Source organism: Salminus brasiliensis, chromosome 6 (assembly GCF_030463535.1).
Source record: "Salminus brasiliensis chromosome 6, fSalBra1.hap2, whole genome shotgun sequence".
Taxonomy (NCBI): Eukaryota; Metazoa; Chordata; class Actinopteri; order Characiformes; family Bryconidae; genus Salminus; species Salminus brasiliensis.
Window position 1 is genome coordinate 41,123,002 of NC_132883.1, and position 14,234 is coordinate 41,137,235.

A 14,234-nucleotide genomic window follows, 5' to 3' on the forward strand; every position below is an offset into this window, starting at 1 on the left:
CGTTGGTGAAGAAAAGGTGTGTCTAAGAACTTAATGAATTCTGAAAAGTCCAGCTCAAGACCAGCTGCTTGCTTATAACTGGTTGCATATGGTGTAAGCTGGCCTTTGATTGGTCAAGCTGGTTGAAAAGCTGGTCATCCGAGTGAAAATACACCGTATGGTCGACCAGCATGGTTATGATGGTTGTGACTGAGCTCATCTTCCACTATGATCAAGTGTATTGACCAACATGACTGCCATGACCGTGCTGGTCGACCAGCATGACCAAGGTGTTTGACTGGTTGCCACTTTGGTCATGATGCTCAACAAGATTAGTCATACTGGTTGGCAGTCAAGCTGGCAGACCAGCTGAACCATTAACATCATCGAAAACATACCCTAAGCCAGACTGTTTAAATTAGTCACACACACACACACGCACACACACACTTTCACCACCATCCTTTAAAAACACTTTGAGGGCTCCTTAGTGAACCCAGCCCAGAATCTCACTGCCTGTGCCATGTCCTCAGTACACAGGAGCAGGAGCCTTGGCCTTGCCCAACGATTGACAGGGACCACAGCCAATCAGATGAGACTTGCAACAGGCCTAACCAATGAAACCGTGAGGTGGGCGGTCCTAACGCAAGTCCTACTTTCCCAATTTAACCGTGTTATCTGAGCTCGTTGGGAGCACCTGTCATTCGACGGAGCAGCTTGTTATACGAAGCTTGACTCTTCCTTACGTTGAATTTGCAGGTAAACAATGCGACATTTTCAGCAGTTCACATCTTTATTATTTGTGGACAATTGTTGGCGACAAAATGTAGCACTAGCTACAGTCAGAAAGTGATTTAAGAGGGAAATATTGTTGCATAAGTTATGAATTGTGGATAAATACAGCTATAAATGCTATAAAGCACATTATATGGGTGCCTAATGGCGCTGCCTCCTGTGTAGCTATAGCTGAAGGCCGTTGAGATGGTTTTCGCGGGCTTTTGCCTCTGGGTGGTCGCGAGCCTGCTCATCCCCGGAGCAGCGGCTCACTCTGGAGCTCTGAGTGAAGAAGATGAAGGTTTTTGCAGGTAAATTAACAGTGAAATAAACACCCAGAACATGATAAAAAGAGAAATATCCACCTTACTGAACCCTTAGAGCCTTCATGGCGTTCACTGGGTTTAGTTAACTGAACTCAGACGCTTGTATTTAGCAGTGATTCAGAGCTGTGGTAGCTAATACTAAGCTAGCATGAATGCTAATTTGGCCTAATTTGCTAATTTGGTTTAGCCAAAAATGCCACTAGTGATACAAGCTGTAACAAATAAATTACTAGTAAAACTATGTTCCCTACTCAAATGTTATTTTTCCTAAAATAAATCCCACTATTATTTCACTATTAAATGTGTACTAGCTCATAGTAATATTACCAGAGCGATAAAGACAGTCTGACTAACGGTATTGCCTGGATTACATGTCCTTAAAATAATCTCGATTAGTCATATATTATTATTTATAGTGCCGTTAAATATATCTACAGTTTTACAATCACATATCATCGCTGTCCAATGAAAAACATGGAAAACCCTCTCCTAATTGGTGACTTTACAGGAGAAAGCAAAAATGTTTCAACTCTGAAAGGAAGTCGGTGTAAAATAAGAGATTATTCCACGTAATTTAGAGCGTTTTATTGCTCTATTAATCCAAAAAGATTTATACAATGTACAGAGCAGCTCCAGGGTTCAACTGAAGAAAACTGAAAACTGACATGTTTTAATTGGACAGATTATATACACTAAATGTACAAAAGAATCAGAATACCTGCTTGTTATTTCCACGATATCCTGCTTCTGTTGGAGTAACTGTCTCTAATATCCAGGGAAGAAGGCTTTCTACTAAATTTTGAAGCACTGCTGTGAGGATTTGATTGCATTCAGTAACAAGAGCGGTAGTGAGGTCAGAATGCTGGATGATCACCATCCCACCTCATCTCCAACTCCCCATCTCTTTCCAAAAGTATTGGACGGAGCACCAACCATCATTCCAGAGAGACTGCTCCACCATGGCTCCACAGCTCAATGCTGAGTGGCGTTAGACCCCTCAAGCCCATGCCTGGCTCCATTAGGTGCTAATAGGTTCATGTTTATCTGCTCCAGAGTCCTATTGTATTGGCAGTACTTCTCTACAGAAAAACTAGACAAGCTACTAGCTGTGTGTGTGTGCATCTTTACATCTTTGTCTGCAATAAGCAGCTGAATGCATTCATTAGAAGGGCTGTCCCTTCTAACAAACATTTGGACATGTATTGTATCTATGCTGTAAATATGACTAGTAAAAAGTCATGTTTAGGATATCAATAATAATCTATAGTTATTATTCAAATCAACGTATAGATCAAAACTATATTAGAGATTTAAAACTGCACAAATCCTGAATGCACATTACAGCTAGTCAAAACTAAATGAGAGAGATCTTCAGTTAGCATTTGCACTAGACAGAGATCATATCTGGATATAGGGACCTGGACATTTTACTGGGCAATGGAAGTCAGTGTAAAAAGCAATGTCATCCAGTTAATTTAGTAGAAATTCTATTGGACCATTTTTTAATGAAATTGTGGCACAATGTAAAGAACAACTGAAAGATTCAAGTTAGGTTAAAAAAATGAAACATTACATTAACAGTATGTGAATTTCCACTGGTCCACATGTTCTCTGAACGTATCTAAGTAAAAACACTTTCAACTTGACCAAACCATATGGCTAAAAAGTACATTTGTATTAAAGAATTTATCAGCCATTGTGTGGGAATACTGAATTTTGAATATTGAAGGAATAGAAAACCCAAATTTGACAAATAGAGTGAGTAGAACAGGTACTATTCAATGTTCATACAAGTCATAACTTTGCATAGTTTCATCACTGTAGAGCAGGACTGCCCAGGACTAATTTCTTTTAAAATTACCCCTCTCGTCCAGTGAGACAACAAACATGACATTAAAATTTTTATACTACATGTAACTTATTCAATTAAAAGGCATTTTCCTTTTTGTTTTGTGTTTCTGTACTATCTAAGTAACAACATATACTGTAATGTTGTAAATACATTACTTAAATACAAATACAGACTCAATATGAAACCTACTAACTATCTAAATGTTTTGTAAGTTATGTGGTTTTCGACTCTCTGCCCACCACAAACATTACACTTTGGCCCCGTCAGGACAAACAGTTTGTGCATCCCTGCTTTAGTCCATTCTGGTTTCAGTTTAACCAAAAGCATCTTGGTGTTTGGCAGAACATCTTAACTGGCAGAGAGTGTACAGTGTGATGTTCGCTTAGCCTTTTAAGAATCATCTTTGTGGTAAGATGCTTTCGGGAAACCAAGCCCAGAACAAGCTCTGTTCTATTTAAGCTCTGTAGCACATTAAATTTGGTTGTTGGCTATGAATGAGTTAAATCACAGCCACTCGACCTGTAGTTTAATCTTAAAAATCGACAGTTAATGTGGTATTACTAGATATACCGGAGATTTTAGTGACTTGGATGACTGAAAACTTTCACAGACAGACATCTCTCAGATACCCACACAAAGCTGCCAGCAAGGGGGCGACGTTAGCATTTCAAGCTTGTAGGCTGCCGAGATCCGCCTCCTCTGCTTGTTGAATGTGTAGGATTCCCTTAAAGTACTGAGTCATGGATGCAAAGCAGCTTAACTGGCATTTCCCACTCAAAAAAACCCACTCAACACACTGACCATCTCCAAAGCTCAGTAGCTTAACTTTCCAAAAAGCATAGTCTGCCAGACAATCCTCTGCTCTGCCTGGCATACATGTTTGGTTATTATAGCCTTTCATAAGTAGTATAAAAATGACAGTCACCAAGTGCTTTCAAGTGTGTGCCACCAGACTCGGTCTAGTCAAAGGTGTAGAATCTTTGCCAGAAGTTCAGAGACAGGTGATAAGCATTGTGATACCAACACAACAATTTCTTTGTTTTCATTCTTTAGAGGAGGTTTAGATTTAAGCTACCCAGATCTGGACATAAACACCTGCATGGTCATCCCTCAAGAGTTCAGAGAGAAGATCAGCAGGGAGTGGGGACCTCCAAAGGTACAGCTGACCACTGCTGACAAGGTAAGAAAAACTAGCTCTGCATTCTCCCAGTGATGTGGATTTTACGTGTGTCCGATTGATCTGCAGTATGACGTGTGTAAAATGTCAAAGCTTCAAATTTAACTTAAATCATGAGAAAGTAGTGCCTGAAATAAAATAAATAAATGAATAAAGTGGAGCGTTCTGACGTGGCATGCTGCATTAAAAGGATTGGCTCAACCAAACAATGGCATGCATGTGGCTTACAGTGAATAGAAGCTAGTGTCCATCATTTAACCACCATGTAGCACTGTCATAATGCTAATTGGAGGTTATCCAGTTTCATTCACTGTTAGCAACATTAGCATTTTTGATCGAAAAATTATTTTAAAGCATCTTTAAAGCCTATATGGTCCTATTGTTTGGGCAGCTTTTTCCAGAATGTTTTTTTTCTTTTGTTGTTAAAAGCCTTTAGAATGAAGCAATATATATAAAAAAAAATAATTTATATGAATAGATAAATCATTTGCTTAAATCCTTTTCTTTCATCATGTTTTTTTTCCTCAAGCCAGAACTGACTGGATCTATTGTCCTGACCAATACTGTTATAGCATTATGTGTCCAGAAGGTGGCACAAAAACTCTACTACTTAGCACATGTAAAGAGACAAACCTCCAGCTGAACCTCAACAGTTCAAGTTTCTGGTCTGTTCAGTGTCACATAAAGGCAGATGAACGATGATGCAAGTCTGCGCCATAAAATTCTTTAATTGTCTCTTTGTCATCTTATCATTTTTTTAATGAATCATCACAATGATTAGGATTACCTCTATGTTTTTGAACACATGCATTTGGTTCTGTTTTTTCAGTGTTTTTTGGGAACAACCGAAAGTACAGTGTCCTCAGACTTCTAAAGAAACTCAAGATTGCTCATGTTAAATTATACATAATCTGGAATATCTTCTGGTATTAAAATCGAATTGACACGGATAGTGTATTTGGGTGCATTTTGATAGGACGAATTTTAGGACAACTTTAACCTCAAATAAAGTTTTTGCCCTCCTCGGCCCGTAGATCTCTGCTCTGTAAAGCTGAACTTTTGTTTGGTACTTTAAATACTTTGGATCACAAATTTCACTTGTGTCAGTTTTATTTGAGCACAAACTGGAATTCCTTAGTGTACTTTCAAGGGTTGAAAGTGAAGGAGTATTATGTGAATGCACTGCAGTAATATAAATAATTTTCATTTGCAATTTCAGTGCTGTGCCACCATGTACTTGTGAAGCTGGAATAACACTGCCTAGTGATCTAATTAGCCTCTATACCACAAAGCACAATGCCAAGAAAAAAAGAATATTAATTTAAAGAGACAGAGTGACGACAGAATGCTTTTTTTCCCTCATGCATGCTTAGAGAGTTTGTTTTTTTGTGTGTTACAGGGTCTATCTATAGGGCTTCTTATGCATAAAAGCATGACAAAAAAATATCACGGTCATACACGGTTTGACACACTGTGTACGGTTTTATTTCTGATGTGCAAATACCAATGAAATCGCTCTGCAATCACCCTACTAAACTGACTGAGACCATATATCCAAAGAATCACTAGTGACTTTTTTACTTTGCTTCTCTTAGCTCTGTTTAGTTCAGTTCAACACTCATCTACACTATTTGTCCAAATGTTTGTGGACACTCTTTTGAATGAATTAATTTAGCTATTGTAAATTGCATCCATTGCTCACACGAATGTGCAGATGCACGAACACACATTTTGTCTAGTCTCTGTAGAGAAGTACTACCAATAGATTAGGACTGTCTGAAGCAGATGAACATGAACTTATTGGCACCATGCCTAATGCCAGGCGTGGGCAAAAGGAGTATAAAGCCCCCCAGCATTGAGTGTGGAGCAGTGGAAGAACTGTGTTCTCTGGAATGATGGATGGTGCTCCATCCAATACTTTTGGGATGAGTTTGGAATGAGGTGAGGTCCTGATCCTTCAACATCCTGACCTCACTAGCGCTCTTGTCGCCGAATGCAATCAAGTCCTCATAGCATTGCTCCTCCAAAATCTAGTAGAAAGCCTTCCCTGGACAGTAGAGACAGTTACTCTAACAAAAACAGAATATACTCTTTTTTTTTAATACCCTTGATTCCAGAAGAAACAATGATTGAGCAGGTGTTCCAATACTTTTGTCCATATTGTGTATATGGTGCAGTTGTGGTAGGATCACTGTAGTAAACTAAAAATAAAACAGAATCAACTCTAGTGGAGCACAGCAGCGAAATTCCATACAGTATCTATAAATTGAAAACTAAAATTGAAAGCCACTTCAGTTTTAGAAGCTAGTTTATAAATTCCTTGGCTAAGCAGTCTGGCTTGAAGGTGATCTATCGCCCTAATGTCTCCCAAACCCCAATTGATGTATGGTCGTATTATCTGTTATGCTGTCCTACATGATTCTCTTTTATTGCTGGACTTGGTGTCAGACAGCAAAACGGATTACACGTGAGATTAAATCAATACCAACTTTATTTACTGGGCTTTGAAACGTAATTCCCCCCCTTTCCTGCTTCTATGTATCTGACTCTTATGAAAACATACGGTAGCTGGAGGTCCGCTCCGAGAATGTGAGTGAGCCTTGGAGTGTGTATGTGCCAGTCGTCAGTCTGCGGTAGGTCTCTTCCCTTTTTTCTTTTTTTCCCCTGTTGTTCCTTGTCTTTTTCACTCCTCCGCCCTCTCGACCCTTCCAATTGGCACTTGATCACTACGGAAACGAGAGGCCAAGTGGCAGTGCAGCGGTCACTGGCTGTCGCTTTGCCCCTGCAGTGACACCCACCTCATTACCCCGCTGAAAGCATGCTGGGTAATTGAAACGGAGCAGAATGGGCAGTGGTCCAGCATGTCCGCCTCTCAATGGGCTTTCATTACCCAAAACAAAAGCAAAGGGCCATGCTAAACAACAGATTTCTCTCTCAGCCCTTGAAGTAATGACTGAACCCTCCGCATGACATGAACTTGGTTTTCTACTTTTCCACTCTGAGCACTCATATGCTGTTGCAGAGCGTTCGGAAGTCATAATAGCGCCATCAAAGTAATGAGTTTCACTGTACATTTTATATCCTTCCCCATTACTGTGTATCGACTCTAATTTGTATGATGTTTTATGATGGTAACAGGATGAAATGACATTAATTTCGTTGATGTCTTTACAAGCTTTGCAAGCCCACACGTGCTAATATCTGGCTTCTTAGTCATTGCATACATTTATCTGCCCATTACTGCATTAATGTCCACTATATGAGGCTCTACCATTTCCCTTTTCTCAACGTTGCTGTAGTTGATCTAAGCTGGTATAGTGTTGTATAGAAAACTGGAAAAGTTTGATATTATGGGCGGTTCTTATCTTACTGTTAGCTTTTGGAATGTTTAATAGTCTTCAGGGTGGGATTCAGACTTATTGCAAGAGACGGCAGTGGGTTTTTTTAAAAGTTGAGGAATGTTTATCAAACTACTGGATGAATTGTAGCAGCAGTGGCTTTTTGATGGACGATATGCAATTGATTTTAAGAAATGATCAGATATAGAGCTTACCTAAGACCCCAATTAACATACATTTGGAAACAAGCCTTTCAGAAAATGCTCAATAGGTTGGGCTAAGTGTCGTGCGTTTAACAGTAGTGAATGACTGCGTTCTCACCCCAGCAGCAAATAGCGGACTGATTCTCACACTTCTAATAAATGAAATGCAAATGTGCTTGATGACAGAACAGTTTCTGGAAAAAATAAGGTCTGGTAGTAAGATAGAAAAGTGCGCAGTGTGGGTTTTAGAGTGGAGTGGTACAGATACTGCAAGATTCTGATATGCCTAGCGACAACATTGACGTAGATTCTGGATGCTCAGTTTAGCTGGTAGCTGTTATTAACAAGCGCAGTACAGCACAGTAGTGGTAATACAGCAAAATATTAAAAAATTAGGATCTGAAGGAGATCAGAATGTGCTACCTATGTGACTGGTTGATCCTACACACAGTAATTAATGGCTCTATGGTTAGTGTATGTTTGCTTACCATGAGCTGATTGCTGGCTGACCTTATAGCCTCAAGCTTTCAGACCTCAGCAGACTAATTTAGCCTCTGCGTGTTGCTACTGTAGTTTTATTGTAGTACTAAAATATGTTTTTAAGTAATAGAAATGCATGCAGCAGTTTCAGGGCAACAATATTGGACACACCTATGAATACATTTTCTATTTTCTGCAAATTGATTGGATTTTTGAACAATTTTGCGATGCCATTATAAGCAGCTGTGCAAAAGCTCTAAGAGAAATATCTTTATCCAGATGTCTTAATGTGTTTCATTACAAATTGTTGTTTGCCAAGAAAATATGTTTAACATTAAACTTTCGGCATTTTGTCTGATTATCTAAATGTGGCATTTCATCACCTTGCCTGCTTTCTCAGAATCTAGCCTCTGATCCCTAATGTCTGAAAAGCATTGCTAAACTGCTTTGTAAATCTCTTACACTGGGTAGGCTGAGCTATTGCAGGCTAGTCTCTCATATGCCAGAAAAACAATAGTAAATTAAGAGTGTGGGATTCTGAACAGCCTGGGTAATGCATTAAATCCTTGTTAAAATCTCTTGGTTTGTCTCTTGCAATGATACCACATGTTCTCAGTTTGGAGAACAGATAATTGGCAGCATACTGTGTACCAACACTTGTGGTGTTCCGCTTGTGCCATGTTTCAGATCCTCAAATATCTTTGACGCATGAAGATAATAAAAATGACTTTTGTCAGTTGGCTGTTTTTCACAAGGAATTAGAAATTGTGACATGGCCAATGAAGGTGTAGGATGTATATACCTCCCTCTCAGCTGTCTTTTTAGGAAATATGACATTTTCAGCACACAGTATGTAAATCCAGACATAGAGGCCATATTTTTCCCTTAACATCACATCACATTTACATATTATGCAAAAGTTTGGGCACCATTGTCCAAATGACACATTTTGTTGTGTCTTTACTTGAGGCCTCTGTAGCTAATCAAACAAAATCATTTGTGTGGCCTGTGCAAAGGTTTTGGCTCTCTAAGCGTTGCAAAAGCTTGATTTTTCTTGTCAAGGTCTCAGAACTTGATTAACCAATCAGGCCTGAGGCATTTCACCTATTGTAATTAGGAACAGTCAAATGAATCACATTTCCAAGCTTTTGCATTCTTTGACTCCTCAATCCTTGTGCTTACACCCAGCAACCATGGGCTCCACAAGTGATCCATGGGCTTGTAAGGTAACAGTCTCTACAGTGCATAAAATTTTAGCTGAGTCAGGAGGGTAGTACAATGTTCCACCGTGCTGCGTTGCTAGCCCAAAACATAATCTTTTTAAGAGAGCCGTAAGAAAGAAATTTCACATGCGATTTTGTCACAAAACCCAACATCTGAAGTATACTACAGAACATCTAGAGAAGCCATATGAGAGGGTAGGCATTAGCGCATTAGACTGCTCTGTCACTCTGAGCCCCCAAATTCTGTGTGAATTCAAATGTGAATCTGAAACAGCTGAAGCTGACAAGAGGATGGCTCCGGTGACCTCAGAATCCACCATGGTCCTTCATTTTATTTGTAATAAAACTTTGCATGCACATTTGCTGACCTCTCATGCGAATCCTATTGCTAAGTAGAGTATTTTTATTTTGTCATGTGTTGATTTCTTCACTTTGCATTTTTTCTTTCAATGAAATATTGACTTATTGCCAATGCTTCATCATTACCATAAATGGTGTGATGAAATTCGGGAGTTTGGGAGAAGGACCTTGTCTAAAGCTTCTCATCCTTTCAGTCTAATGTAATCTAATCTATTGTAATGTATCTAATATGTACTCCTATCTCTCCCTGCCTTGGTTTTGCACACTCCCATCATTTCATCTCCTCCCTGTTTCTCAGCCCACCTGCAGAAGCCTTCTCAAAACTCCTGCCCAAGCTCTTAGTGTTGTCTCCTCCTACAGTCATACAATCCCTTCTCATACTACATACATTGTAGGCATAGTCCGATCTTGCAAAAGTAGTAATTCATTGTAATAGATTCAAAGAGTAGAATATGGGTAGAACATGAAATCAGTAATGATGAGCAGAATCTACATAATCACATGACCTGATTTTAAAATTGTTGCCTGGAACAGCCAGGGTCAGGATTGATCACAACCTAAATGATCATATGACAACATTTCTGTAACTATAATTTGATCACAATTACTTCAGGGAAAGTTTTTGATGCAGCTGCTACTGACCTGAAAATGCTTTATACTAGATATTGGATCACTACTGTGTCAGGTACTAACGCTAGATGATTGTCTCTTGATCACAAATGCCCCTTCCACTCATTTAAAAGTTATTCCATGGTTCTCCATCACTCCTTTTTGCTTTCGGTATGGTCATCAGTAAAATGCTGCTCCTCATTTTGGTTTGGTTTAGGTGTCTGAGTTGGCCAGTCCAGAATGTTGGGCCTGGAAAAATCTATAGTTCAGACATTTTTATGCTGTACTGTCTGGACACTTTCATGCTGTAGTGTCAGATTTGTGTGCATCACAACCTCATAGATATTGTTAAATATAACAGAAGTAGGTATATATTTTAGGTGAGTTTGGTGAACTCATCCCTTCAACATGTCAGTGTGTAAAAGTCTGAGAACTTTTACATACTGAGCTCTGAACTGTTTTCCCCATAATCTCTCATCCTTTCCCAAGTTTTACTAAGTCGTATTTTAAAACATGACGTTGCCTGTCAGTGAAATCATGTTAAGTTCTGGGTGCTGGTCCCTCAGGGGCTGTAGAAAGTATTCTTTAGGCTTCTGAGACTTTAGAAAAACCTCTGTAGTTCATGCAGGGACTTGCTGTTGTTTTATTTGGTGCTTAGGAGAGATGAGCATGAGGTTTTTAAACCATTACAGTGATTAGAAGTGCCTGGATGTGATCTCCTGAGCAAGCTTAGTGCTCTGGTAATAACTGCTCCCTCACTATCTTTTCTCTCTCTCCAGCTCTGATTCCTGTTTCTCTATATCTCTCTCTCTTGCTCTCTCTCTCTCCCTACGAATGATTTTGTACGCTCTGCTTAAACCTGTGTGGGGGCGTAGGGAGAGAGGATTTGAATGTGAGCACCCCCCCCCCCCCCCCCCCCCAGTCTTCTTTTCCGTTTTGGTGAATCTCTGTATTTCTTTTTTTCCCTGCGCTGCCTGTGATGACGACAGGGGCGGCATCTTCATCGCTAAGCCTGGCAGTGCCCACGGCTGCTAGTCGTCTCTGTGCCGCGCTGCCCACTCACCCACGCTAGCCTTGGCACCGGCGTAGCGGCGTGCTATCTGCCATCCGAGGGTGGGGTTCCTTTCCGGAAGACCCTGCGTGTCTTTCCCAGGGAAAACCCACACGTCCACCCATGCAGGATTCCTGAAGGGTCTTTTACTGTTGGGCCTCTTCTCAAACAACAGAGGAAGAAAGAGTGGGGGATTTGAGGTTGCTCTTTTTTCTTTTCTTTATTTATTTCATTGTGGGCGACTGTCCTCAATTTATCTCTTGTGGTGGTTGTTATAGGAGGGATTGAAGAGGTAGAAATGATGAGGGATTTTCAAAGTAAGGTATAGAAAAAGGGATATATGTAGTTAAAACCTGATATCACATATTTGTACAGACACCCGATGAAAACCTTTATCACCGGACCCCTACTAAGAAATGACTGATGTTTTGGATATGTTCTGACCCAGTCATCCAGCCATCACAATTTGGCTCTTTTGGTCAGAGTGGTTCAAATTGTTACACTTGGCCATTGTCCTGCTTTTAACACAAAACCTTCAAGACCTGACTGTTCACTTGCTGCCTAATATATCCTACTCCTTAACAAGTGCTACTGTAGATGAAGATAATCAAAGCTTCTCACCTAAGGCCTCATAGGGCCACATAGGCCTCAGAGAGCTATGTGGATCTGGCCTTGGTAATAATACTCACTTCAACAGTCAAGAGCAAACCAAACCAAAGGTCTAAGGTTTAAATAAGACAGGCTCCTCCAAAATCTTCTCTAATGATGTTCTGATCATCTGCAGCTAATGTGGTTTATAAGTAGTGATAAATGTAGGGGTATCCTTGAGAAAATTGTATTTCTGTTAATTACATTTAAACATTTTTGAAATATGTTTTTAATTGTATGTGTTTACTTATATTGACTCCATATCTCAATTTCACATTAAGATCAAATGTACATATATTTCAATATGTTAAAAAAGACAAAGGTTCTAATGGGGTGTCTTAAATTTTCACATGACTGTATTTCTTTACACATTCCAAAAACACCATCACCTATTTACAGAGACAGTATACACATAAAGGCATAGACGTGACTTTTCACTTAACCAGCATGTGCTTTAGTTCAGTTTTTATATATGATCTCAGGCCTGTAGACGAACTAAGTCATACTCCGTCTGCCTGATAGTAAATCTGCCGACGGCAGGTGGGTGGTTCTTGCATGCAGGATTACAGGAGCGCGTTTGGGAGAGATTGAAAGGCTTTATCTTTCTCCCACTAATGTTCCTGTTTGTCATGATAACTATATATCGCTAACCCTTGACCCCATTTATTCAGCCATCATTGTCCCAACCCCCTCTCAGCACTGTCTATGAATCACACCATGGATTTGAAACTGCCAAGACTTGCTTCAGCACTTGCTAGAGGCGCTCGATTGATTATGCATATTCGCTTGAATGGAAACAGGCAATAAGCCACATAATCCTGGGTTCTGCACACACAGATGATTTACATGTTGTGTAAGGACTCAGCACTGCACAGCCTTTGAAATGCTGGAGCATCTCAAGTGTGAATGCTGAAGGTTCCGCTCAAGTTTGTCCATGGTTAAATGGACCCTTCAAGTGCGAAGGGAAGGGAAGTGTGAACCACAGTCATGTTCCTTGCACTAGCAACATTTGAACTTTGACCCCTATCATGGATTCCCTTTTTCCATCTCACATTCCCTGTAGCTCTGACCTCTTCCATGTGCTCGTTTCTGCCAGACACATTTGGATCCTGCCCTTTTTCCCTTATGCCTGTCATTATGCTCCTTTATTTTTTTCTTGTGTCTCTAGTTTCTGTCTCTAGGGACAGACATGTTCATATTTATGTTCTTCACATACATTAACATACATATTCAAAATTTTAGCTCTGAACAAACACCTGTTGTATAGGGTTGTCTTATTGAAACTCAGTTGCTCAATAAAAAATGTATGATTTCTTTTCTTGAGCAATAATTTACATTCTTGATACTTGGGCAGTGAATAGTAGCATAGAATATTTTGCTCTTTTTTCTCTTACAATAACAAAGTTTTTTGCCACATACTGATTTTATGTATGAAGGTTTCCTAGTTTTTTCCATCTTTTGCAGAAAAGTATTTTGTGAAACAAGCAACAACATACACACCGGTCAGCCATAACATTAGTACCACCTGCCTAATACTGAGTAGGTCCTTTTTGTGCCACCACAACAAATCAAACCATTTGAGACATTCACTTTACAAGAACTCTGAAGGCACCCCATGGTATCTGGCACCTAAACGTACATCCTGTTGTGAGGTAGGGCCTCCATGGATTAGTAAGCCCATAAGTTCATTGTCTTTTCTTAGACAACTGAAAGTACTGACCACTGCACACCAAAAAAAAACCCAAAAAAAACACAAGGCATGTCTAATGTTTTGAAGATGTTCTGACCCAGTTGTCTAGCCAAATTGTGATGAGACAGAACATCTTCAAAACTAAAGTCAATACAAAAATAATGTGGCTCATATTTTTGTTTGCCAGTTTTTCCTGCTTTTGACACATTACCTTCAAGACTTGACTGTTCACTGCTTAATATATTCCACCTCCTGACAGATGCCACTGTAGATGAGGATAATCAATGTTTCTCAGTAATGTTATGGCTGATTGGTTGACAGTAGAGATCCAAAGATCTGAGACCGCTAGTGAAAATACTTTTATTTTGCATCTTTTTCTAATTTAATCAAATAAAAAAATCATAGCATTTGATTTCTAATCAGGTTTATGCAAAAATGAAAAAAAGTATTGGTATGAATTGGTAAAAATGTTCAATGTGGGCTGTATATTTTTCAGTTAAACTCAATTGCTTGGTCTTTTTTTT

The 14,234-nt window shown here is 39.5% G+C and overlaps 1 protein-coding gene across 1 annotated transcript in view; it reads left to right on the plus strand.

The window, feature by feature from the left end:
* Positions 1-960: 960 nt before the first annotated feature.
* The window catches only part of LOC140557829 (phosphatidylethanolamine-binding protein 4), a 98,530-nt gene continuing 85,256 nt past the window's right edge, over positions 961-14,234 (plus strand). The window contains exons 1-2 of the mRNA XM_072682623.1: positions 961-1,064; positions 3,985-4,111. Coding sequence (XP_072538724.1) covers positions 961-1,064; positions 3,985-4,111 — 231 coding nt within the window. The remainder of the gene's footprint in view (positions 1,065-3,984; positions 4,112-14,234) is intronic.